The following is a 26606-nucleotide window of genomic DNA, read 5'->3' as shown; positions in this document are numbered from 1 at the left end:
GGAGTGCTCCTGTGACATTCTGGGAAGATACTAAGGGGGTCATTTTCAATAGCTTTCGCACGCGATACGGTGATCGGGGCGGGATCGGGGAGGAGTCGGCCCCGGAAGAGGAGGAGTCGGGGCGGCACCGGGGCCGAAGCTGCGGAGACATTGCTGGCGGCGAAAGGTAAGATTCCTTATTGCCGCCAGTTTCGCACCAAATAACTACACCTTTTATGGTGTAGTTATTCGGTGCGAAAGCCAGCAGCCAGCGCACCGCAGTGGTGCGATGGCTGCCGGCTTTCACAGGCCTGCCCCCCGCTTCACCTCCCTGCCTCCGGTACCACGTGATTCACTATTCTCGTGATTAAACCTGGAGAGGACATTAAGGTGAATGTGAAACAGACTGTCTTACTGAAGTGAAGAGAGGGCATAGAAAATAATTGTGGTAACTTTTTATAAATATTACATGATGTACACATTTGAAGGAGGATGTTATTGACCTTTTTTTCTTGTTGTTGTTATTGCTACTGTATAAACCTGTGAATTCTAATTAAATCAGTGTCTTTTATTTATTTATTTATTTATTTATTTATTTAAATCTTTTCTATACCGTCGTTAAGAAGGATCCGTCACAATGGTTTACAATAGGGCACATAAAATAAGGATGCTGAGATATATTAATTTACACAAGTGCCGTAATGCTTCGGTACATAGTTTTCTAAATGATATAATTGGTTTGTGATACAATACTGTCCAGGAATTATCAGTTTAAAAACAATTCTAACTTTATAAGTGTCAATTTCTTTTCTGTTGAAGAACGAGAAGGTAACGTAAAAACAAATAGTTTTTATTACCTTTTGCTGTTCTGATATGCTCTAATTGCTGGAATTCTTATAGCAAAAGCTGCTTTGTTTGAAGATACCTTTGAAGTGAGACCCTACTTTATCCCAAGGTGTGGGTTTGTCAAAAGCTGAGGTGAATGTTGAAGGAAGGTGGAGATCAGACAGAGTGGGGTCATAGAGGGTAAAAATATTGTTGGACTTTTTTGTTTCCAGTCTAATTTGGGGAAAACAGCCCTTGCTTCAGAGCAAGGTCCACTATGCCATCTGATGATCATTTTTATTTGAGACTGGTGAGAGACTGGTGCTCAGCTTCTAAAAGGCTAGAGGATGGGAATAAATAAAAAAGCTAAACCAGCACGGAGCGGCAGTTACTACCCTTAAGAGAAACATGGGGGTAACCTGCATGGAGCGGCAGTTACTACCTTGGGAAGCTTGCTGGGCAAACTAGATGGACCATTTTGGTCTTTTTCTGCCATCATTACTATGTTACTATGTTACATACAGGCCGATACAGTACACTGTTAGCCTGCTCTTGGATGCGCATTTTCCCTTACCCCTTATTCAGTAAGGGGAGGAAAACGCGCGTCCAACCCGCGGCACCTAATAGCGCCCTCAACATGAAAACCAGACACTCAATTTTGCCGGCGTCCGGTTTCCGAGCCCGTGGCTGCCAGCGGGCTTGAGAACCGACGCCGGCAAAATTGAGCATCGGCTGTCAAACCCGCTGACAGCTGCCGCTCCGGGCTAAAAGGAGGCGCTATGGACGAGCTAGTGTCCCTAGCGCCTCCTTTTCCCCATTTCTACCGCACCACCTAATTTGAATACTGAATCGCGCGCACCGGCGAGGGGCCAGTTCGCGCGCCGGGAGAGCGGGCATTCGTCCGCTCTCCCGCGGACTTTACCGAATCGGCCTGTAAGTTACTAAACAGGAATAGGTCGCCTCACTCTCATTTTATGTGCCCCTTCATGGAATTACTCAAGCAAATGTAAAGAATAAAGCTCGCGCCTCTGTCCCAAAAACACTGCTGAGAAGGACACTTTTCTCATGTCTTTCTGCAGAACTTATTACTTCACCTCAAGAGATTGATCTAGTACTGGTTTTATGACACTGCACCCCTGGATATTTTGTCCCCTATTTTCCTAAGAAAAGCAGGAACCCACACCTCCATGCATACCCTGAGACAAATCGAAGAATGGATCAGTCTCTTTGGAATGACCTTGAAAAGCTGGCGGCACCCTTCTTTATCTTCCTGCAACATGCAGCTTTCACTCCAGTCCACGAAAGCAATCTGAGCCCACCTCCAGCATATTAATATTAATATCTAACTAGATAAATGAAGCTTGACCGACGTGCCCGCAAATGCGCAGTAGAGAGCAGCTCTACTGCGCATGTGCGGGCGAGCACGTCAGTCTTAGGCAGCGTCAAAAAAAACCAAAAAACATGGCGGCAGCGGTGGTAGCAGCGGCAGCGGGCAGCGGTAGCGGGCGGCAGCGGCGGCGGTAGCGGCAGCGGTGGTGGGCGGTGGCGGCAGCGGTAGCGGCAGCGGGGGCGGGCGGCGGCGGCGGTAGCGGGCGGCAGCGGAGGCGGTAGCGGCGGGCGGCGGTGGCGGGCGGCGGCGGTAGCGGCAGCGGCCAGTAGCGAGGGAGGGAGGAGAGAGAGAGAGGGAGGGAGGGACGGACTAAGTGGGAGGGACGAAGAGAGAGAGTGGGAGGGAGTGACTGAGTGAGAGGGAGGGATTGAGTGAGGGGGAGGGAGTGAGGGGGAGGGACTGAGTGAGGGGGAGTGAGCAGGACTGAGGGAGAGGGAGGGAGTGAGTGGGACTGAGGGAGAGGGAGGGAGGGAGTGGGACTGAGGGAGAGTGAGTGGGACTGAGTGTGAGTGAGAGGGAGAGAGGGGGAGGGAGTGAGTGAGACTGAGTGGGAGGGAGGGACTGAGTGAGAGGAGAGGGAGGCTGGGGAGGAGTGGGTGAGTGGGTGGGAGGGAGGTAGGGGAGAGAGAATGAGGGGGAGGTGAGAGACAGAGGGATGTAGCCCGTTTTAACGGGCTTAACGGCTTGTTTATTATAAAATACATGTTTAGGATTTAAAACATGAGAAGATCTCTGACTGAAGACTCATTGGGTTTTAAAATATTTTAATATCATATTGATCAGTCGTTCTGTAATGATGAACAGCTGTAACAAACCTCAGCTGAAATGTTGAGACAAGGCAGGCAATTGTTTAGTCGAGTCTTTTTCATACCATCTTCCATAAAGAGTCACTGTTAGAAGTGGCTTGGACGAAACACTGCTTTGACTTATCAAGCGTCCATCTTTTAGCACCTAATCGGGAAAAAAATAAAGACGCACAATTGAAAATAAAAAGTACAAATCATTTACATGATTGTTATGTAAATAAATCATATAACTTTTCAAGATCGATATTTGGATATTGCAGTTTCAGAAACTGAAATTGTGACTTGGATTGGCCGCTGTTGGAAACAGGATGCTGGGCTTGATGGACCCTTGGTCTGACCCAGTATGGCATATTCTTATGTTCAATCCAGCTGTGCTTTGAATTTGACCTGTACTCATCAGCTCAACCTAAAGCAAAGTTCATGACAATATTCATGAATATTCTACCAAAAAATTGTAATTACACTATGGAGTGGATTTTAAAACATACGTGCGCGTGGTTCCCGGTGCCTGTACATGGACGAGCCAATTTTATAATATGCGTTCGCCGGCGCGTGCATGTTATAAAATCCTTTGGCCATGCGCACATGCGCACTGGATTTTATAATCCGTGTCTGCATATGCGGGCGGCGCGCGCAGAGGGGGGTGAATTTTTGCACACGGCGATGCAATGGGGCTTTCCCCAGTTCCCTCCCAGTCCGTTCCAATTAAGGAGTGGGAGGGAACTTCTCTATGCTCCTGCCTAACCTTTCTTTCCTTTCCCTTCCCTTCCCCACTCCTCCCCCCCCCCCCCCCCTAAACCTAACCTACCTTTCACCATTTTTAAAATGTTCTTACTTACTGCTCCTCAGGAGCAGAAGTAAGTTACACGCGCCGGCCCAACTGCTGGCGTGCACTGTCCTGGCCGCCCTCTGTCCTGCCCCAAGTCTCCCCAACCAGACCACGTCCCCCAGCCCACCCCTTTTTATAGGGCCCGGCACGTGTGCGCGTGTAGTCACTTCTGCGCGCGGCCGGGGCCCTTTTGAAAATGCATGCAGCGCACACAGGACCCAGCCATACGCAGAAGTGGTGATTTTTACACACGCCAGGCTTTTAAAATTCGGCCTTATATAATTTACACCACATCAAAGACTAGTGTAACCCCCTTTTCGGTGGTCATCCTGAATGCAGGTATATACGGTTGTCCCTGGGGGCCACTTCTTCTCAACTCTCTTTTCTCACACCTATTCCACTCTCACCAAAACCCTTCCTTCCAGACCTGGGGGGTACTGGCCAGGGGCGAGTCTCTTCACTTGATCAGGCTGTGGGGCCTAATTTGGAGAATCACTACAACATTTTCCTGCTTCTAAAAACTCCAACCAAAAAAAACCCCATACTGCTCCTCTTGCATGGCTGCTTTTAATGAGCTAATTTGCCAATCCAGGCAAACTTTTCTGGAGATGCACCTAAGGGATGGTCAGGAAATGACCACCTCCTACCTAACCCTAGCCTAGGGTTTAAGCTAGGGTGGACTGTTTAGTGAGGGACCAAGGGTGTCACTCACACCAGAACTGGTACAAAGTAATGACATGTATTCTTGATAAACTTTGCATCTTTTTTTGACAAGGTATGGCAGAGCAAATTGGGTGTTACCTAAAAGGTCAATAAAGGAAAATTAGTTTCTTACCTGATAATTTTCGTTCCTGTAGTACCAAGGATCAGTCCAGGACACCTGGGTTGTGACTCCGCACCAGTAGATGGAGACAGACTAAAACTTGTGGGCGGAGCCATATATGCCCCTGTGCCAGTCACAGCCCCTCAGTCTTACGGAATGTCAAAGTAGAACACAACCAGAGAAGTGAACAAAACTAGATACCGCTAACTAACGGGGAAGAAACACCCCTTCTGGAACCGGGCTCTCCAACCGAGAGAGCGAACAAGCGAAACAGAGCAAATCAAAAACACAGAGCAGACTCTCCGTTACTTCAGCGCAGCACTGCGGGCGGGATCCTGGACTGATCCTTGGTACTACAGGAACGAAAATTATCAGGTAAGAAACTAATTTTCCTTTCCCTGTACGTACCAGGATCAGTCCAGGACACCTGGGATGTACCAGAGCAACCTACTGAGGGTGGGAAGCAGAGAGTCCCGCTCGGAGAACCCTCTCTCCAAAACCCCCGGAATCGGTAGCCCGGACATCCAGCCGGTAATGCCGGATAAAAGTATGCAACGACTTCCAGGTGGCCGCCCTACAAATCTCTTGAGGCGACACCTGAGAGGCTTCCGCCCAGGACGCTGCTTGAGATCGAGTCGAGTGAGCCCGCAGCCCCACAGGAAGAGGTTTTCCCCTCACCAAGTACGCTGAACCAATGGCCTCCTTGAGCCAACGAGCGATCGTTGTGCGGGACGCTGCAGCTCCTTTCTTTGGACCAGAGAAGAGGACAAACAGATGATCTGTGACCCGAAACGGATTAGTGACCTCCAGATATCGGAGAAGGGATCTCCGCACGTCAAGCTTCCGTAACTCCCTCTCCTCTGTAACAGAGGAGCCTCCGCACGCAAAAGCGGGCAACTCCACCGATTGATTCACATGAAACGACGAGACCACTTTCGGAAGAAAGGAAGGAACCGTCCGTAAGGAAACCCCCGAATCGGAGATACGCAAGAAAGGTTCCCTACAAGACAGGGCCTGTAACTCGGAAACCCGCCGTGCCGAGGCAATCGCCACCAAGAATGCCGTCTTTAAAGTGAGATCCTTAAGAGTTGCGCGTTTCAAGGGCTCAAACGGCGCCGTGCATAGAGCGGAAAGAACCCAATTGAGGTTCCAAGCCGGACAAGGAAGACGTAACGGGGGGCGAAGGTGCTTAGCACCCCGAAGGAAACGAGCAATATCCGGGTGAAGCGCCAGAGACTTACCTCGCAAACACCCAAGCGCCGCCACTTGGACCCGTAGGGAACTGCACGCCAGACCTTTGGCCAGACCCGCCTGGAGGAACGCCAGAACATCAGAGACGGAAGCCGAAGTGGGGACCACCCCGCGCTGCACGCACCAGTCCTCAAAGACTACCCAGACACGGACATAAGCCAAAGACGTCGACTGCTTCCTGGAACGCAGCAGCGTGGCCACCACCGCATCTGAATAACCTTTTCTCTTCAGACGATTCCTCTCAAAAGCCATGCCGCGAGACAGAAGTGATCCGGATCCTCCAAACAGACGGGGCCCTGATGGAGTAGGGCCGCCATTCCCTGGAACCGAAGGGGTGCCGCTACTGCCAGTTGTATGAGGTCTGCGAACCACGGCCGGCGAGGCCACTCCGGTGCCACCAAGATCACGTTGGCCGGATGCAACTCTATGCGCCGTAGAATCTTGCCGATCATCGGCCACGGGGGAAACACGTAAAGCAGCACATCCGTAGGCCAGGGAAGCACCAACGCATCGACGCCTTCTGCCCCCCGCTCTCGACGTCGACTGTAAAATCGCGGGGCCTTCGCGTTGTGCCACGTGGCCATCAGATCCATGTGGGGCACCCCCCACGTTTCGCAAATGAGAAGAAATGCTTCGTCCCCCAGCTCCCACTCTCCGGGATCCAGACGATGACGGCTGAGATAGTCCGCCTGCACGTTGTCGACTCCCGCTATGTGAGACGCTGCGAGGTTGCTGAGATGTAGCTCCGACCAGGCCATCAAGCGCTGAGCTTCTTCTGCCACCTGGGGGCTCCGTGTCCCCCCCTGCCGGTTGATGTATGCCACGGTGGTCGCATTGTCCGACAACACTCGGACTGCCTTTCCCCGCAGCAATGGTAGAAAAGCCTGCAGAGCCAGACGGACCGCCCTGGTCTCTAGGCGATTGATAGACCACTGGGCTTGCGACACTGACCACAGGCCTTGAACTGAGCTCCCTAGGCAGACCGCTCCCCAACCGGAGAGGCTGGCATCCGTGGTCACCACTGTCCAACTGGGCACCAGGAGAGAGACTCCGGCGGAAAGGTGACTTGGATCCAGCCACCACCGCAGGCTGGACCTCGCGTGTCCCAGTAGAGGAAGCGGTAAATGGAAGTCCTCCGAGACCGGCTTCCAACGGGAAAGCAAGGATGACTGTAAGGGTCGCAGATGAGCGAACGCCAGGGAACCAGCGCCAGCGTGGAAGCCATAGACCCCAGGACCGTAAGGTAGTCGCAGACCCGCGGCTGGCGAAGAGACAACAAGCGGTGCACCTGAGTTAGCAGTTTGCCCCTCCTTTCGAGCGACAGAAACACCTTGCCCTGCTTCGTGTCGAAAAGAGCTCCCAGATATTCCAAGGACTGTGTGGGTGTCAGATGACTCTTGCTGAAGTTGACCACCCATCCCAGGGACTGCAACAGATGGAGGACCCTGGCCACCGCCATCCGACACTGATCCTCGGACTTCGCCCGAATCAACCAATCGTCCAGATAAGGATGGACCAGAAGACCTTCTCGGCGCAGTTGCGCCGCCACCACGACCATCACCTTCGTGAATGTACGAGGGGCCGTTGCGAGCCCAAACGGGAGCGCCCGAAACTGGTAATGCCGGCCCAGAATGCAGAATCTGAGGAAGCGTTGGAACGACGGCTGAATGCCTATGTGAAGATACGCCTCCGTGAGGTCCAGGGAGGCCAGGAACTCGCCTGGCCGGACCGCGGCGATGACTGACCGGATCGTCTCCATTTTGAAGCGAGGAACGCGAAGGCATCGGTTCACCCCTTTGAGATCCAGAATTGGTCGGAACGTGCCGTCCTTCTTTGGTACGATGAAGTAAATGGAGTAACGGCCTTCGCCGTGCTGGCCGACCGGAACGGGGGAGATGGCTCCCAAGTCCTCTAGGCGGCGGATGGTGTCTAGCACCGCCGCCTTCTTCTCGGGAGCCTTGCAGGGTGACACAAGGAACTTGTCCACTGGAGTGCGAGCAAAATCTAACGCGTAGCCGTGTCTTATCACGGTGAGGACCCACTGGTCCGACGTTATTCCGGCCCATCTCTCGTAGAACGACAGCAACCGCGCCCCGACGTTGGGAACGGCGTGCTGAGGCTGCGGCGGGAGAAGGGCCGACCTCCTTTCATTGTGAAGATTTGGGCGCCATGATGGCCAGGGCACCCCCTGGTCTACCATAGCGCCTCCCACGAAAGGACTGCTGGTGAAAAGACTGCTGCTGCTGCCGCCACTGTGGGGTACGAGAGGAGGAAGACCTGTACGATTGCCCCGACGACCTTTGAGGGCGCGCCTTCCTGGGCCCACGAAAACGGGACCTGGATGCAAAGGAAGACCGCGACCTGGATCTATCTTCAGGCAACCTGAAAGCCCTATTTTCCCCCAGGGAAGCCATTAAATCATCTAATTCCTTGCCAAACAGTAACTTACCCTTGAAAGGCAGCGCCCCGAGGTGAGCCTTAGAAGAGCCATCCGCCGCCCAGTTGCGGAGCCACAGGAGGCGGCGCGCCGAGACAGCCGCCACCAGGGATCTAGACGAAGTGCGCAGTAGATCGTGGAGTGCATCTGCACCATATGCTATTGCCGCTTCCAACTTATCCGCTTGTGCTGCCTCCTCTGCCGAAAGATCCGCATTGGCTTGGAGGACTTGAGCCCAGCGCAAGCTAGCTCTCAAAGCGAAATTCGTACACATGGCGGCCCCGAATTCCTAGCGCTGAAACCTCAAAAATCTTCTTGAGCTGTACTTCCAGCTTCCTGTCCTGAAGATCCCGAAGGGCTGTCGCTCCCGTAACTGGAATAGTAGATCTCTTGGTTACCGCCGAAACCGCTGAATCCACCTTGGGGAACTTGAGAAGGTCCAGCGCATCCTCCGGGAGAGGGTAAAGCTTGTCCATGGCCTTGCTGACCTTCAAACCTAACTCCGGAGTGTCCCATTCCCGGAACATGATGTCCGTCGAAGAAAAATGGAACGGAAAAGCCACTGCCGGACCCGTGAGGCCCAACAGGACCGGATCCATGTTCGCTTCTTGCCGAACCCACCGCCGGAGGAGGGGGGTCTATTCCCAGTTCCTGGAGAATGGCTGGAATTAGAGGTGGCAATTCTTCCCTACGGAATAGTCGTACCACCTTGGGATCGTCGCCCTCCGCTGCCTGTGACGCCTTTCCTGCTGCAGCTGGAGCGGATCCGTCCCCTGCCACGTCATCGGTCCCTTTTTGTGGCTCTTCAGAGGCATCAGTGTCTGCCCCCGTGGAGGAATCCAGGTCCGCCTCCTGTGGGACGCCACGCGGAGGACGTTTCCCCCTGGAAGCACTCGGGGCCCCACTGTTGGCCTTCTTCAGCGGCGGAGCCCTGCGGGACTCCCTCCGGCCGCGCTTGCCCTTACTTTTCCTGCATTTCAGGACTTTGCGCAGCAAAAGCGCAAAGTCCTCTGAAAAGGAGCTGGAACCCGAATCAGCCTCCGCTGGGCTCCCCGGGGACCCCGGGTCCCCCGAGGGACCCCCCCCCGGCCGGGTTCCGCTGAGGAGACAGCGCCGGAGGCAAGGCCGCAGGCCCTGCCGCTTCCCGCGCCATTTCGCGGCCCGTGGCTAAAATGGCCGCCACTCCCGCGCTGAGCGGGAACAAATCCTGGGGCTTCTCCAACGCTCCCCCCCCGCTCGGCGGTGGTCGCGCGCGCCGCACACGAGCCCCTCGAGACGTCCCGGACGACCCTTCATCGCCCGGGATGCAGGAAGCGCAAAGACCGTCGCGAGAGAGACGCGTGCGCGCCGAGCCGCAGGCTCGGCAAGCGGAGCCACGAGGCATGCCAGCGAAAACGGCGCGAAGAGGGCCGCAACAGAAATCAAATTGAAGAAAGCAAAGTCGCGCGAACGGCCTCCCCCCTGTCAGCGGCGCCCCCCCCCGAGAGCGGCGACGCAAGGAGCAGCTTCCCCCCTGTCAGCGGCGCCCCCCCCGAGGGCGGCGAAACAAGGAACAGAGAGCCGGAAAAAAACAGACAAACTTTTTTTTTTTTTTTTTTTTTTTTACAAAAAACAAGGCCTGTCGCTGTCCGCGGTCCTGGAGCCCTAGTCCAGCAGGGGTGAGTGAACCGGGCTCCCCGGTGTCACCCCTGACACTGCTAAATGGCAAACCGGGTCCTCGACCCTAGCAGTGGCCTCAACCGGGGGGGGGGTAGTCCCCTCAGGACCTCTCAACCCCCCTGGGAGGCAGGGCAAACGGACGTCAGTGACAATTTGGCAAAAAATTCCAATTACAACACCAAAAGCCTAACCTGGCCTAACCCAAAGGAAAGAAAAACCAACCCTGACGGAGTACCAGAATCAGGGCAGGGAGGAGCTGTGACCGGACCTGCACCATCTACTGGAGACAGAGTAAGACTGAGGGGCTGTGACTGGCACAGGGGCATATATGGCTCCGCCCACAAGTTTTAGTCTGTCTCCATCTACTGGTGCGGAGTCACAACCCAGGTGTCCTGGACTGATCCTGGTACGTACAGGGAATGAGATTTTTCCAGCTATATCAACTAGAATCTTAGGGAGTAATATTCAGTAAGCCAGTGAGTGGATAAGTTATCCAGCTAGTTAGTAGTGGGATAAACGTCTCACTGAATATACCTGCCTAAGGTTATCTGGCTATGTTTGAGTATAACCTGTTAGATTTTGTAGTTAGTGGGCCTAGTTTGGCCAGATAACTTGCTACTTAACCAGATAGCTTCAAAAGATATCCGGTTAAGCAGCACTTAAAAAAAAAATAAGTAAAGGGCTTATTAGAACATAAGAACATAAGAAATTGCCATGCTGGGTCAGACCAAGGGTCCATCAAGCCCAGCATCCTGTTTCCAACAGAGGATAAACCAGACCACAAGAACCTGGCAATTACCCAAACACCAAGAAGATCCCATGCTACTGATGCAATTAATAGCAGTGGCTATTCCCTAAGTAAACTCGATTAATAGCAGTTAATGGACTTAGCATCCTCTTTCCTGCTATAGACAAATATAGGCCATCCTTACCATATAATCTTTTATTGCTCCATATATGGCCCCAGCCTCCAATGTATCCAAAACCACTTTCTTTACACCAGATTTTGAGCCAGCCATTAAAATTATCTGTATGGCATAACCTTTCCTTTCTCTTTCCAGGAACAGGTAATACTTCTGAAAAGGCAATAGTCTTTGCCATGCGTCTAATCTTTTTCCCTAGATTTTGGGAATCTTTCTGTACTTTGTGGATACCATTTCTAGCTAGGTTATTGGTCCCCAGATGGGTGATAACACTAATATCAGAGTTCTTACTTTCTTCTGTAATTCATTTGACTACCTGGTTTCTATTAGCTAAGGATCCTGGATGGCATTTAACTGTTGTGTGCCCATCAAAATGAGTTCCAAACTGGTTCCTTTGATGACTGAATCTCCCAGCAGAAGAAGCTTTCTTTTATGACATTTGATCATGTTGAAAGGTTTCTGGGTGCATGGGGTGACTATTTCCCTTTCAGACATCACTTTATATTCTGTTGCTTGGGCTTCTTCATTTTCCAATGCAGAAAATGCATTATGTAAGGGTAACAGTGAGGAGAGTGGGTGTCTCTTCATCACAAGCCTTATTCTACCAGAGTCCACTGTAATCCAATTATTTCTGGGATTCTGAATCCCAGATATCTGACTTCTCTGTGGGAGTGGGGGCAGATACTCATGATGCTTCAAGATGGGGAAACTAGGTGTCTCAGATTCATAGGTCTTGTTCCAGCAGAGCCCACTGTAAACTATTTATACCTGGATTTCTGAATCCTCTGTGAGATTTGGGAGAGATATTCTTGATGCCACAAGGAAGAGGAGGTTATTTGAATCTTGTATAATGTCTGTTTTGGGTGCATTAGCTCCTTATTTATAGCAGACAGCTGAAGGCAAATTAGACAACCCTTAATTTTCTAAATGATAGGTCTTGGGACATAACTGCATGGAATGCTTTATACTGAATATGAGTATAATGAACCATTAAGGTATGTTTGGATTATACTAGTGAACCCCCCCTGTCCTGGGCTGGGGCAGGGTGAGGGAGGGGAGACAGCATGCTGCCATTGAAATGAACTGCAACAGGAAGAGGCAGTATAATTAATATGAGCTGTCAGCCTGGAAAAGTCACAACAGGATTGAAAAGGTGATCAGATCTCTCCTGTAAAGGTATAATAGATCAAGAGTTTCAGATTGGGGATTTGCAAATGAATAACCTCCTGAGCCTTACTGCTAAATTACAATCAAAATGTTATTTCACAAACAAAGAATAGCAAAGTTGATAAAAAGAAGAATTTGTCTTGGGAATGTATCAAAAGACATTTATACTGACCAGACAAATCCTCACCCCAAATGAGAAGAGGTGGTCAAAACTCTTAAGCATTTGATTGTCAGAGCAGGAAAGAAGCAGAACAGGAGAGTTTGTATTCTATCTTGGTCCTGTCTTGGCCATGTGGATAAAAAAGAAGGGGTTCTTCCTAGCTGGGTAAAAGCTGGTTAGCAGGCCATGGATTTAGGTGAATCACTGAGAAACAGGCAATACGTTTGGCAGAGCTGTAAACCCTAGCAATGGAAATTCTTCCCACTGAGGAAGAGGGACTTTTGCAGTACAGAGGTGGAGCCTCTGTTCAGAAGCTAGATCCAGTGGCTGATTGGGAGGCAGCTGTTGCCCCCCCCCCCCCCCCCCAGAGGGTAGGGACCCAGCAGTGGATCAGGAGGCAGAATTTCGTTCTCCACAAAGGCTCTGACCCAGCAGCTGATTAAGAGGCAGTGATTGGTCCCCAAGGAGGAGTTTGTTTCTCCTTCCCCCAACAGTGTGGACTCAGTAGCAGACCAAGAGGCAGAGTTTGATCCCCCCAGGAGGGCATGGCCCAACAGAAGAGCAGAAGAGATGTCAGCAGCAGTCTGGAAGCAACAGATCTCTCCTCCCCACCCTTATGACTGGCAGTTCCCACCACCCCAGTTGCATGCTTACATAAGAATGAGACTTGGGGTATATTGGGAAGGGAAAAAAGGGGAAGGCAACTATAATGGATCAAAGGGAATGCAAGAGTTTCTTTCTTTTCTATGTGGTAATACTTTGTGGGGACTAATACCTCCAGGTAGCTAAATATACTGATGATAATTTGTAGAAAAGTTGTGTAATCTAATAAAAATTGTACCTACTTGTAAATACTGTCAGCCCTGTTTACAGTTTCATCTACTTTTTGGGTGAAAGAAGGGAAATCCCACTCATTAATACCTTCTACTTCAGGTGGAGGCACCAAGTGCCAAGCACTCAAAGACCAATGGAACGTGTCCGAGGGGAGGCTCCTGCCAGGTCGTGACCCAGGTACTCTCTTGCAAGTTAATCGGGCATAAGGGGCATTAATCTTATTTAACTAGTAGCTCAGATTTTGGTGTGAAAAAATCAGAAACAGTCACCTACCTTGAAGGTTTCAGGTGCCAGATGAACCCCACTGAACAAGACTTCTGGGAAAACATAATTAGTGCCAAATGTTCCACTGAGGGAAAACTCTTCAAACAGGGTTGAACTAGTTTCTACTGGCTTTCCACATGTTGTCATGTTTGCGGTTTTGCATTTCAGCAATGTGCAGATCTACATATAACAAATATATACTGTTTACAAAAGAATGTTAGTGACACATGCCAACTGGAAAATCTGGACGTTTTGTCCACAGAAATATGTTGTTTTCAGTATTTTAAGGGAGAAAGATGAATCCCCAAGGTTAGTTGATAAAGGCTCCAACCAGTACTAATATTCCAACAAAGCAACATGGGTTTAATTCTTCAGCAGCTACTCCATCCTGCATATTCTTCTTCCAACTATATCCATAGCTTGACCACTAATGTTCCTCCTGCCCCACCCGGCTTAGCAAAATGATGAACAATCTGAAGCCAAGGAAGCCACTATCATCCTAACTGGCCACCATTTTAACAATTTCCACCATCTCTACTTCTTTTCTTCTCTAGGCCCCCTCACAACTCCCCTTTCTCTAACTATGGGGGTCATTTTCCAAGGAGTTACCGCAGGAGATAAGTCCGCAAATCGCGCTAACAGCCGTTAACGAGATTTGCGAATGCAAATTTTTAATTTTGTAGTCAGGGGGCGGAGTTGGGGCGGAGCATATGTTAAGTAGGAAAGAGTTATCGTGTGCCGCCGCATTGTTAGCGCGGCTCCTAACGCGGCCAATAGCTACACCTCTTTCATTTCCAAGATGAGATTTGGGCAATGTTCTCTCAAACTAGCTTGATGGACACTCTACCTGGGCAACAACAAGCTAGTTTGGGAGAACATTGCCCAAATCTCATCTTGGAGTGAGTTTCGTCACTCCGAAGGCCATTGAATCTTCACAAGAGACCACTGTTCTACACTCATACCTAATCCCCACCTCGAGTTACTAGGTGAGCCTCTCATAGGGATACAAATACCTGTCTAGGGAAGAGACACTATAGCAAGTCTCTCTCTCTCTCTCTCTCTCTCTCTCTCTCTCTGAATTGGGTTAATAGTGCAACTTGTGCTAAGAGTGTGTTGTATAGCTGTTATTGCAATTTGTGATACACATGCTTATTAGCATAAGGTAACACCCCTTTTTTCTCACAAGCATGGCTCAGCTGGAACTGACACTATTTCAATTTTAACATTACACCTAGACCAGGGAGCCTTTTTTTGAACATTGTTGTCCCTTTGTGCAACAAGGTGTGATGCTTCACAAAATGTGACTTGTGAGCTCCCGTAGTGTCACAAATTTTCGACTGTGTGTGTGTGGGGGGGGGGGGGGGGGGGGGGGGGATCATAGCATTGGTGGCTGCAGGCAGGCATGTAAGGGGCATGGTAAGTCTGCACTCTTGCTTCCTGTAGCTGCTTTTCCCCCTTCCTCCTGTGCTTCCTTTCTAAGCAAAAACATCTTTCTCATTTCTATTTTTGTTTTTTTTTTTGGACCCAATAGTTTTCTCCTGCTCCTTTGGGATTCTCGCTCAGTCTCTCAGTCTGAATCAGGGCTGGGAACCGATGCCGTGAGCCTTCATTGGCAATTTCATGGGGAATTACCCCCCCCCCCCCCTCGCCCCAATATATATCCTATCCCAACTTACTTTGGTCCAGTCATTTCTGGAGCAGCCCTTTTGGAGCCCTGCAATTATAGACCCTGAATCTGGCCACTGGGTATTGTCACGGCGCACGCTGACTATGACTCCCTCTACCACAGGGACTAAGGCCAATTGCCTTCGCAGCATTGGACTGGCCCCATTCTCATCATTTCTTAAATATTGAACGTCATTATGGATTTAGATTTATTATGAACTATCTACCAAGTATATATGTATATATATATATAGAGAGAGAGAGAGAGAGAGAAATTAGAGCACTACCTGCAGATAAAATTGTCCTTGCACAACATGGAGCCCATTAAATACCCCCAGTGCGTATACTTCATCTTTCCGCTTCTCCACCATCCGGTAAGTCAAATGGCAGCAGAGGTCTCCTTGGCAAATGGTGGCATTTCCTTTATCTTCAGTGAGTTCCGTGAAAATGTATTCATCAAAGTAAATGAAAACACTGGACACGTTAGTGGCAGATGACACATTTTTTATGCTACTGGCGTACAATTTCCAATCCACAACAGCGTAGGAGGCGGAGTGTTGTGGGTGAACATTCAGCTCTGAGATAAGAAGCTTACCCTCCTCACTTTCCATATTGTAATAATATTTTCTTGGTTTATCTGGTGCATAGATGCCACTCCCTGCAAAAACAATAAAAAATTATCATTTTTCAAAACAATGGTAACAATAATTGACAGGCAAGTTATAATGGAATTTGCTAAAACAAAAAGCAGCAGGTTTGATTTAAGCATTGGAAAGAAATAAAATAATTTTACACTGTCTTTTGAAAGGGTTCACTTGTGATGTTCTGCTTGGCCTAAATGGAAATGATCCAGATTTGATGAGAACTCATTTCATCTGAAACCCTTTTTGATTACTCACAATAGGGTCAGTTGGGTGAAATTAAAGACACAAAAAGAAGATAGATGGAATAAATAAAGCAATCATATATATATTAAAAATATATATGTATGATTTATGGAAGGTTAGAACTGATTTATATACCTTTGCTATTTGTTTCACCTTGCAATAAGTAAAAAAATGTCAGCAGAGATGAAAGGTCCGGGACAGTAAGACTTCTGGACACCTCATCACAGCAAGTACCAGGATCAGGGTAGGCAGCAGGCTAACAGACGGGCAGATACAGTAAAAATGTGGGAGAGCGGGCGAATGCCTGCTCTCCCGGCTTGCGCACAGGACACTCTCCTGGGCACGCATTGCAATACAGTATCTTAATTTATTTAAATTAGGCCCGGTGGTAAAAAGAGGCGCTAGGGACACTAGCGCGACCCTAGCCCCTCTTTTTTGACGGAAGCGGCAGCTGTCAGCGGGTTTGACAGCCGATGCTCAATTTTTCCGGCTTCAGTTCTCAAACCCGCTGACAGCCACGGGCTCGGAAACCGGATGCCGGCAAAATTGAGCGTCTGGTTTTCAACCCGACAGCTGCGGGCCCATTTTAATTTTTTTTTTTTTACTTTTTTAAACTTTCGGGACCTCCGACTTAATATTGCCATGATATTAAGTCGGAGGGTGCACAGAAAAGCAGAAAGGGCACAATCAGCAGACAACAACTTTTAACCTCCTCCCTCCACCTGCCTGGTCCCGCACTGTTTCATATGCTGTGAGAGGAAGCAGCCCAACGGGATTCGGTGAAGGCAGCAGCAGCGGTAGGCCTGGCAGGTCATCGAATGACAAGGACAACAGGGCTTCGGCGATAGAGAGGAGCTGTGGAGGACAAAAGTTGATCCTAAAAGTTGGAGTGCCGAGAGGTGAGAGCATTCTAGGTGGAGCTGTTCAAGCTTGCAGCACATGGCTTAGATTGAGCAGGCTTGTTGCTGACGCAGATGTTTTTTGGGTTTTTTTTCAAATCGGAGGTTGATTTTTTTTTTATTTACATCAGAAGGCAGCCGCAACCTCAAATTAGAATTCTGCGACCCCATTTGGGGTCACGACCCACAGTTTGGGAACCGCTGTACTAGGGCATCCAGCCTCACTGCACCAAGCTCCCTTCTGCGACTGAAAAACTGCCTTGCCTTCGCATTGGCCCATGTGGCCATGAGATCAAGTTGAGGAGTTCCCCATCTGGCACAAATGTGGCTCCATGCCTCCGAGGACAACTCCCACTCCCTGGGATCCAGCTGTTAACGGCTCAAGAAATCTGCCTGTACATTATCAACTCCTGCAATGTGGGAGGCTGCTATTCCTTCTAGGTGGCATTCCACCCAAAGAGCAGCTGCGCTTCTCATGCCACCGTGTGGCTCCTTGTTCCTCCTTGGTGGTTGATGTAAGCTACTGTTGATGCATTGTCCGACAGCACCCACATTGTGCAACTCCAGACCAGGGGCAGAAACACGACCAATGCTCTGCGAACTGCTCTTGTTTCGAATTGTTTAGACCAGGTCTGCTCTGCCAACGACCACAAGCCCTGAGCCGAACGACCCAAACACATTGCCCCCCATTCCTTGAGACTGGTATCTGTGGTCACCACCACCCAATCCTGGATCTCGAGGCCCATTCCTCTCTCCAAATTGGTCTTTCACAGCCACCAATCCAGGTTGATTCTGGCCTCCTTCAAAAGGGCGAGCAGAAGAAAAACTGCTCCGACACTGGTTTCCACCGGGATAACAATGCCTTCTGCGGGGGCCACAAATGAGGAAAGGCCCACGGAACCAGATCCAACATCGATGCCTTGGAACCCAGTTCCCACAGATGGTCCCAGACCCATGGTACTGGTAGACGCAGCAAACAAGAAACTTGTTCCTATACCTTTCATACCCTGTCTGCTGACAAGAACACTCAGCCGTTCAGGGTGTCGAAACGGGCTCCTAGATACTCGAGAGACTGAGATGGAACCAAGTGGCTTTTCGCCACGTTGATCACCCATCCCAAGTCACTCAGAGTCTGCATCACTCTGTTATTATTTAGGAGAGTTGTGGGTGGATCCTTGGGCCGTGGCGGATGACCATACCCCCGGGGGAAGATCCCGAGAGGGACCACCAGTCAGGCTCAGAGTTAGGAGACAGACACACACTAGTTCTTTTATTAGGCAGTATACTGAACCACCAGAGGTGGCAGTAGTGAGCTGGAATGCCCGGCTGGGCTGTAGTCCCTCAGATACTGGAACAGCGATCCCTGGAGGCTGAGCTGTAGAGAAACTGAAATATAGTGAGTAGGCAGGGTATGCAGAGTTCATGGACAGAACCTGATGGTAACACTCACACAATGTCTCATAGAAGCCCAGTAGCTGGAATGAAGTAGGCCCTCAAGGAGCGAGTACCTGGTTCCAGGGAAAGCTCTGAGAGGGCGATGGTAACTCACAGATGTAGTAGGCAGCGATGACTTCCAGGCAGAAGTGAATTCCGATGAAGACTGGGAACGAGGGCCCTCAAGGAGCGAGTACCGGTTCCAGACTGCAATCTAAAAAGTAAGAGAGAACAAGGCCCCCGAGGAGCGGGTACCCCTGGAAAGTCCAAGGAGGCAGAGTAGCTTGGAAAGTCGAGTCCGTTGCCATTCCTTCCTAACTCGAGTTGTTAGCAATTCAGAGACCTTTAAATATCTGAAGCGGATGACGTCATCTCAGGGGGACGCCCCTGAGGTTCGCTCCACTTCTGGTAGTTGAGGCGGGGCCGCGCCGCGCCCCTAGGCATCAGGTCAACATGGCAGATTGCAGCGTCGAGCCAGTCCGGGGACACCGGACGAGGATGGCCGAAAGACGCCGCGGCAGCCAGCCTTCCATCAACCCCGGAGGGAGTTGCCAATGCGGTAAGGTGGGCGGAGTGGAGACGTCGGGCAGCAATGGTCGCAATACACTTGCCGCAACAAACGAGCGCAGTCCTCTTCCATCTTCGCACGAATGAGCCAACCGTCCAAGTACGGTTGGCTCAGGGCCGCAGCCACGACTACTATCACCTTCATGAATGTATGAGGGGCCGTAGCTAGGCCGAAAGGGGGAGCCCGAAACTGAAAATGCTGGCCCAGCACTTTGAAGCACAAAAACTTCTGATGGTCTTTCTGAATGGGAATGTACAGATAGACCTCGGTCAGATCCAAGGATGCCAGGACCTCGCCTTTGCGGACCACCGCAATCACTGTACAAAGTGTCTCCATCCTGAAGCGCAGCACTCGTAGGCTCAAGTTCACCTTCTGTAAATCCAAGATGGGGCGGAAGGTGTCCTCCTTTTTTGGAACCATGAAATAAATGGAGTAACTTCCCTGTCACCGTTTGTTTGGTGGCATCGGCACTAAGGGGTCCAGATTGATCAACCTTCGAAGAGGCCCCTCTATCGCTTCCCGTTTGTTTCGGGAAGAACAGTGCGACTCCAGGAAGGCTTCTTTGGGAGGCTGCGAAAATTCTAAGGCATAACCATCTTTCACTACCTCTGGAACCCATTGGTCACAGGTGATTTTGACACACTTCTCATAAAAAAGGGACAGCCTGCCCCTACCACCATCAGAGAAGAGGGGACTAGCCTGGCATCATTGGGACGGCTTGCCAGCTCCAGCCCCCTGATCAGTACCACCTCTGGCGGATCTGCCCGAGCCTCAAAAGAACTGCTGACAACCCGACGGCTGCTTGGAACCTGAAGAAGAGGCCCTTCTGCCTGATCGAAAACTTCTCAACTCACGAAAATGCGGATTTGTCTTCTGGCAATCTAAGGCCCTTGGCTTCACCCAGGGACTTCATCAGTTGATCCAGATCTTCTCTGAAACAAATCTTCCCCTTAAAAGGCAGATTACATAACTGAGTCTTGGACAACATGTCCACCAACCAGTTGCGCAGCCACAGGAATCGTCGCGCAGCAACCACCAAGACCATACTCGTGGCTGCCACTCCCGCTTCAAGGTGCGCCGCCTAACTGGGGGATAGCACTCCTGAGGATGTCTGCTCCTGCGGCTTCTGAATCCAACATAAGCAGGCACATAGTATCAAGCTGGCAGAAACGGCTTCCCGGAGGCCCAAGGCGGACATCTCGAACATGAGCTTCAAATGCCCTTCTAGCTTGCGATCTTGGACAGCCTTCAACACGGCCGACCGCAATACCGGAATGGTAGTCTGCATCCACTCGAGGCTGTCTCAGACAATCCAAATGCTCGTCCAGCAAGGGATATAGCTTGGACATCGCTCTCCCCACCTTCAAGCCCACTTCTGGGGAATCTTCTTAGGAATGGGAAAAGCACTGGGAGGACCCCGCAGACCATCAAGAACTGGGTTGACGCCCTCACCATCTGACTCCTCTGGATCCACCTTGACCCTCCAGCTCATCTAAGACCTGGGGAATGAAAGGGCGCAACTCCTCCCTTTTAAATAAGCAAACTATATGAGGGTCATCACCATCTGCCCCGGAAGCATCCAAAGAATCTGGATCATCCTTGATGGCATCAGGACCAGGACTCAAATCAACATCCGGGTCTACCTTCCGGTCCTCCTGCGGCACATCAGTCATCCAGGTCCCTGGGGACAGGGTTCAGACAAGAGACCTGTGATCCACAATGCTTGGCTATATGGCCCAGAGAGTCCGTAGACCCCGAGCTTGGTCTCTTGGACGACCCAGAGGCCCTCTCCCTGGATCTCTAAGCACCTGCCTTCGAGCCAGGAAGGCATCGTGCATCAGCAAAATAAACTCCGGGGAAAAGCCTCCCAAACCCCCCCCCAAGGCCCGCTCAGGGCTACTGGAGACTCCTCGCCCTCCTCTAGGTCCTCACTGCGTCCCTGCTCCGCAGGGGAAGGAGGAGGGGATTCAGTGTTGCCCTGATCTCCTGTGGGAGCAGCAGGTGGAGAACACCCCCCTTGATCCCTGCTGCAGACCCCCCCGATCGGGAGACCCTCCTGAGCTATGGCCCCTTGGCCGAGAGCTCCCCCCCCCCCCCGAGGCACAACCTGTGCCCAGGGAGAGGGAACTCAGGCAGGTGGACAAGGTCCCACAGGCCTTGCAGGCTGCTGCTTGCAGTTTTTCTGTCATCCTGGCAGAAATTAAATCTCCCTGAAAAGCAGAGGAATTGATACGTGAAGTGGGCCTCACCACATGATGGCGAGCTGCCCGGAAGCGCTGCCGCGGAGCAACTGTCGGAATGCGGGAGAAAGGCCGAGGCGAGCAGGCAGTGTGCGAAACATGAGCCTAGAGCACTGACATCGCGAGTCCATCGGGAGAAGGCTCCTGCACCTGCCCACACTGCTCCCACTCACTTACCGGCCCCAACAGTTCCGGAGGCCAGCCTCCCCTGGTACAGCCCCCCAGGCTGATTATACTGGACTGGAAACTCTCCACAGCAGCAAATGCAGGCTTTTATTTTTTTTAATTAGCTTTTCTCACAAAGAGAAGCAAAAATCCCAAGCGGGGATACTTCCCTGGAGTCCAGCACAGGCAGGAGGGGACCTCAGGGCGCCGAGAGTGAGCCAGTCCCCTGGCTATCAGAGGCCCCGGAAACAGTGTTTTCGGGGTATCCAACCCCCTGTTCACCCGGCTTGACCCGAGGGATGGCCCGCCAATCGGAACCTGACACTTTGGAGAGCTGCACCACTTCACAAATTTCCAGGTCAGTCAGGACTGCAGGTTTGCACCTCAACCATCTGCTGGAGACAGAGAAATACTGAGGGACTGCAGGTGACAGCCTTGGTTATATAGCAGTGTCTCAAGGGTTTGTTCTCTGCCTCCATCTACTGGTAGGGAGGTATAAACCCACTAGTCTGGGATGATCTGGGTATGTCCAGGAACTGCTTCTTGAAGAAAGTCAATAGATCCATTGTGAAAAGTCTCCAGATTGGGTAAAAAGTAGTTAAAACAAGAAAATTATTCCTTACCTGCTAATTTTCGTTCCTGTAGTACCATGGATCATTCCAGACGGTGGGTTATGTTCCCTGTCCAGCAGATGGAGTTAGAACCAAAAATTCCCAGGGGAGGACCTATATAGCCACGCCTCCCTTGCCTCAGTCCTCAGTAACTGGACTAGCAAAGCCAAGACGAGAAGAGACAGAACCAGAGGGATCAATTAATCTCAAAAATATAGAGAAAAAAACAGCTGTAAGTGACAGCAAGTAACTTGTACTCAAAAAACTGTAACTGAGAACTTGCAAACAGCACTGTGTTCAAAGACACAGCTCGCAATAACTAGAGATACAGAGTGAAAATATTGTGAAGACAGGAAAGCAGGGATGGCCCACAAAGAACCCCCAAAACCAGGGAGGGGTCTGGAATGATCCATGGTACTACAGGAACGAAAATTAGCAGGTAAGGAATAATTTTCTTTTCCCTGTACGTACCAGGATCATTCCAGACGGTGGGATGTACCAAAGCTTCCCCATCATGGGTGGGTCGCGGACAGCCCTGCTCGTATGACCCTGTCTCCAAGCTGACCGTGAGACGGCGCGCGAATGTCTAGACGATAATGTCTTGCGAAAGTGTGGAGAGAGACTTCCATGTGGCCGCCCTACAAATTTCTTGAGAAGAAACTGCAGAACTTTCCGCCCACAACGTCGCTTGAGCGCGTAGAAAATGCGACTTAACAGCTAAAGGTGGAGACTTACCCACTCCGATGTATGCGGCTATAATCGCTCCTTTCAGCCAGCGAGCAATTGATTGGATGCCATGCAACCCTTCCTGGGTCCCGACCAAAGGACAAACAAATGATCGGAGAGTCGAAATTCATTAGTGACCTCCAAATAATGTATCAAAGAACGTCGGACATCCAACCGACGCAGGTCAGAAGAATCAGAGGATACAAATGACGGAAGCTCTATCGATTGGTTGAGATGGAAAGTCGAGACCACCTTTGGCAGAAAAGATGGAACTGTCCGCAGGGATACTCCCCCTGGCGTGAAACGAAGGTATGGCTCCCGACATGATAGAGCTTGTAGTTAAGAGATCCGACGTGCTGAGCTGATCGCCACCAGGAAAATGGTCTTAAGGGTGACATCCTTGAGTGTGGCCGAACTCAGAGGCTCAAAAGGCGGTGCACATAGAGCCCGGAGTACCAAATTGAGATTCCATGAAGGACAAGGTGGTCTAATGGGAGGTTTCAAGTGTTTTACCCCCTTTAGAAAACGTAGAATATCCGGATGTGAGGCCAGGAGCTCCCTGTCATTACTCCGTAGGAAAGCTCCCAAAGCCGCTACCTGAAAACGAAGAGAATTATAGGCCAGGCCCAAATCCAGACCCGCCTGTAGGAAGGAAAGCACATGCGCTACTGAGGCCTGCGTTGGCAGAATCGTCTTTGACTCACACCATTCCTCAAAAACCTTCCATACTCTGACATAGGTAACGGACGTGGAAGTCTTCCTAGCTTTCAGGAGCGTCGATATAACAGACTCTGGATATCCGCGCCTTCTTAATTGGCGCCTCTCAAAAGCCAGGCCGCAAGACAAAAGCGATCTGCCTTCTGAAAAATATTGGCCCTTGGCGAAGGAGACGTGATAGGTGACTGAGTCGAAGCGGGCCTTCCACTGCCAGATTGAGAAGATCTGCAAACCATGGACGTCGAGGCCACTCTGGTGCAACTAGGATCACCGAACCTTGATACGTCTCTATCCGTCAGATGACCTTGCCCACTAGAGGCCATGGAGGAAAGACATACAGAAGACACTGTAGAGGCCAGGGAGGAACTAGTGTGTCGACTCCTTCCGCGCCGTGCTCTCGCCTGCGGCTGAAGAAACGGCCGGCCTTTGCATTTGTCGCGGTTGCCATTAGATCCACATGGGGTATCCCCCAACGCTGTATTATCCTCCGCATTGCATCTTCTGAGAGTTCCCACTCTCCTGGATTCAGGTGTTGCCGGCTGAGAAAATCTGCCTGCACGTTGTCCACGCCCGCTATGTGCGAAGCCGCTAGACGCTGCAAGTGTAGCTCTGCCCACACCATCAAGTCGTCGGTCTCCAAGGAGACTAGATGGCTTCTGGTGTCCCCTTGGCGATTGATATACGCCACGGTGGTCGCATTGTCCGAGAGAATCCGAACCGCTCGACTGCGTACCAGTGGGTAGAACCCCTGCAGCGCTAGAAGGACTGCCCTGGTCTCCAGCCGATTGATGGGTCAAGTGGACTGATCTACCGACCATTGGCCTTGGAGAGACCTGTCTTGACAAACCGCCCCCAGCCGGTGAGGCTGGCATCCGTGGTGACGACCACCCAATTCGGGTTCTGCAGAGACACTCCCTGAGCTAATCGTTGAGGGTCCAGCCACCACTGTAGACTGCTCAAGACAACACTCAGAATGGGCAGCACTGCCTGAAAATCTCTCGACACCGGGTTCCATCGCGAAAGTAGGGACCTCTGGAGAGGTCGGAGATGAGCGAAGGCCCACGGTACCAAATCGATGGTTGAAGCCATGGTTCCCAGTACCTGAAGATAGTCCCATGCCGTGGGAGTGACGAGAGCCATAAAACCGGTTACTTGAGCGCGTAGAGCCCGAGCTCTGTCCGGGTGCAGAAACACCTTGGCCTGGTTGGTGTCGAAGTGTGCTCCCAGAAAATCCAGCAATTGGGACGGTATCAGTTTGCTCTTTGAGAAATTGACGATCCATCCCAGAGATTGAAGAAGCTGTACCACTCTGTCGACAGCACGGTAGCCCTGCGCCCTCGACTTCGCTCGAATGAGCCAGTCGTCTAGATAGGGATGTACTAGGATACCCTCCCTGCGGAGCACCGCCGCTACCACCACCATGATCTTGGTGAAGACTCGCGGAGCCGTCGCCAGGCCAAAGGGAAGAGCACGAAACTGAAAATGTTGTCCCAAAATCTTGAAGCGTAAGAAGCGCTGATGATGGTGATGGATCGGGATGTGAAGGTATGCTTCTGTAAGGTCCAACGAGGCCAAGAATTCTCCCGGATGCACAGCTGCTAACACTGACCAGAGCGTTTCCATACGAAAACGAGGAACTCTGAGACACTTGTTGACCGACTTGAGATCCAGGATAGGTCGAAACGTGCCCTCCTTTTTGGGAACCACAAAGTAGACCAAATAATGTCCTCTTCCCAGTTCGGAGGCCGCTACCAGGACTATCGCCCCCAGCTGTAGCAGACGATCGAGAGTCTGTCGAACTGCTAATTGTTTGAGGCGGGAACCGCAAGGAGAAAACAGAAAACTGTCTCGGGGTTCGTGTACAAAATCTAATATGTAGCCTTGACTTAAGATGTCCAGCACCCATTGATCCGACGTAATTTGGACCCACTCTTTGTAGAAGAGAGTAAGGCGACCCCCCAGGTGGGGGATCCCCTCGTGGGACCCTCTGGCATCATTGTGAAGCTTTTGAGGAGACACCTGCCCCTTGAGTATCCTTACCGTGGCGGCGTCCACGAAAGGACCGGTTCCAGGTGTGTGATCGTGTAGAAGGCGTTCGAGGTATTTGCTGTCTGGCAGGACGCGACCTCCGTTGATTCCGGTACCTGTTCCTGGAGGAATAAAAAGATCTAGAAGAACTTGGACGATCTTCTGGTAGCTTGTGCACCGCATTCTCATTAAGAGATTTGATCTGATCCAAATCTTCCCCAAACAGGCATCTGCCCTTGAAAGGAAGAGAACTCAGGCGCGTCTTGGACGAAGCATCTGCCGCCCAGTGGCGAAGCCACAAAAGACGGCGAGCAGACACCACCGCCACCATGGATCGAGCGAGAACCCTTAACAGATCATAAAAAGCATCAGCTCCATAGGCAACCACCGCTTCAAGTCTATCAGCCTGTGGCAAAGATTGGGATGTGAGAAGCTGCTGTACCCAACGCAGAGCTGCTCGCTGTGCTAGGGAACTGCAGATAGCAGCCCTCATCCCCAACGCTGAGACCTCGAAGATACGCTTGAGGTACACGCTTGAGGTACAGAGAGAGCTGCCTCAGAGTCAGCTAACAAAATGGCTGCCGTTCCCGCGCTGAGGGGAAACGGGGCATGCCGCTTCCTGCCGGCGTGGTCCGACTCTCCTCCAAGCTGCCCACCAGGTAAGCTATACTCCCCCTCAGGAAAAGCCGAAGAAAATCCCTCCGAGGGCTGCTGAACCCCTTGCTGAGCTCCGGAGCCGTTAGGCGATCTCTGCATCGCGGTGGAAGGGAGGGGGAGGGGTGGCTGCGGCGCGCGGCAACAACTGAAGCGGCGAAGCAGTAGAGCTATCCGGCCTCCGGACCCCTCACCGTCCCCAAGAGACCGTCGGGGAAAGCACCGTCCCGACGGTAAGCAGCTCCGGGGAATGTGTCGTCGCAGAGCTGCAGGGTGGGGCTCCAATCACTCCCCGAAGGGGAGGAGGGGAAAAGTACAAACTCCGGGGCTAGGGGGGAGCGGTCGGCACTACCAACTTCACCCCTCACAAATTCCTGTTCCTCCCAACGACTGTAAATAAAATAAAAACAACACTTACCACACTGTAGCCGGGCAAGGAAGAGGAAAAACAAAGAGAAAAATAAAGTGACAGGCAAAAAACACAGCCTGTCAGCAAGTTCCTGACTGGAAAACAGTGTCTCTCTTTGAACGGAGTGGTCCTGTCAGAACACTACAGAACCTATCCCTTAGAAGAAAACCTTTATCTAATATTATTTAATTGATCCCTCAAAGAGAAAATAAAACTAGAAAAGTGCTGGGGACCACCGGGTCCCCTGCTCAATCTG

The 26606-nt window shown here is 51.2% G+C and overlaps 1 protein-coding gene across 1 annotated transcript in view; it reads right to left on the bottom strand.

Moving 5' to 3' along the window:
* Positions 1-2936: 2936 nt before the first annotated feature.
* The window catches only part of VNN3 (vanin 3), a 36868-nt gene continuing 13198 nt past the window's right edge, over positions 2937-26606 (bottom strand). Inside the window, exons 2-4 of the mRNA XM_029594410.1 lie at positions 15300-15670; positions 13357-13527; positions 2937-3145 (exon numbers count right to left, since the gene is read on the bottom strand). Of these exons, the coding sequence (XP_029450270.1) occupies positions 3011-3145; positions 13357-13527; positions 15300-15623 (630 nt within the window). The 5' untranslated portion in view covers positions 15624-15670 and the 3' untranslated portion in view covers positions 2937-3010. The remainder of the gene's footprint in view (positions 3146-13356; positions 13528-15299; positions 15671-26606) is intronic.

The sequence above is a fragment of the Rhinatrema bivittatum genome, chromosome 3 (genome assembly GCF_901001135.1).
Source record: "Rhinatrema bivittatum chromosome 3, aRhiBiv1.1, whole genome shotgun sequence".
NCBI lineage: Eukaryota > Metazoa > Chordata > Amphibia > Gymnophiona > Rhinatrematidae > Rhinatrema > Rhinatrema bivittatum.
Note: the sequence above shows the minus strand (reverse complement) of the source record. Positions and strands in the feature narration are given on the sequence as shown.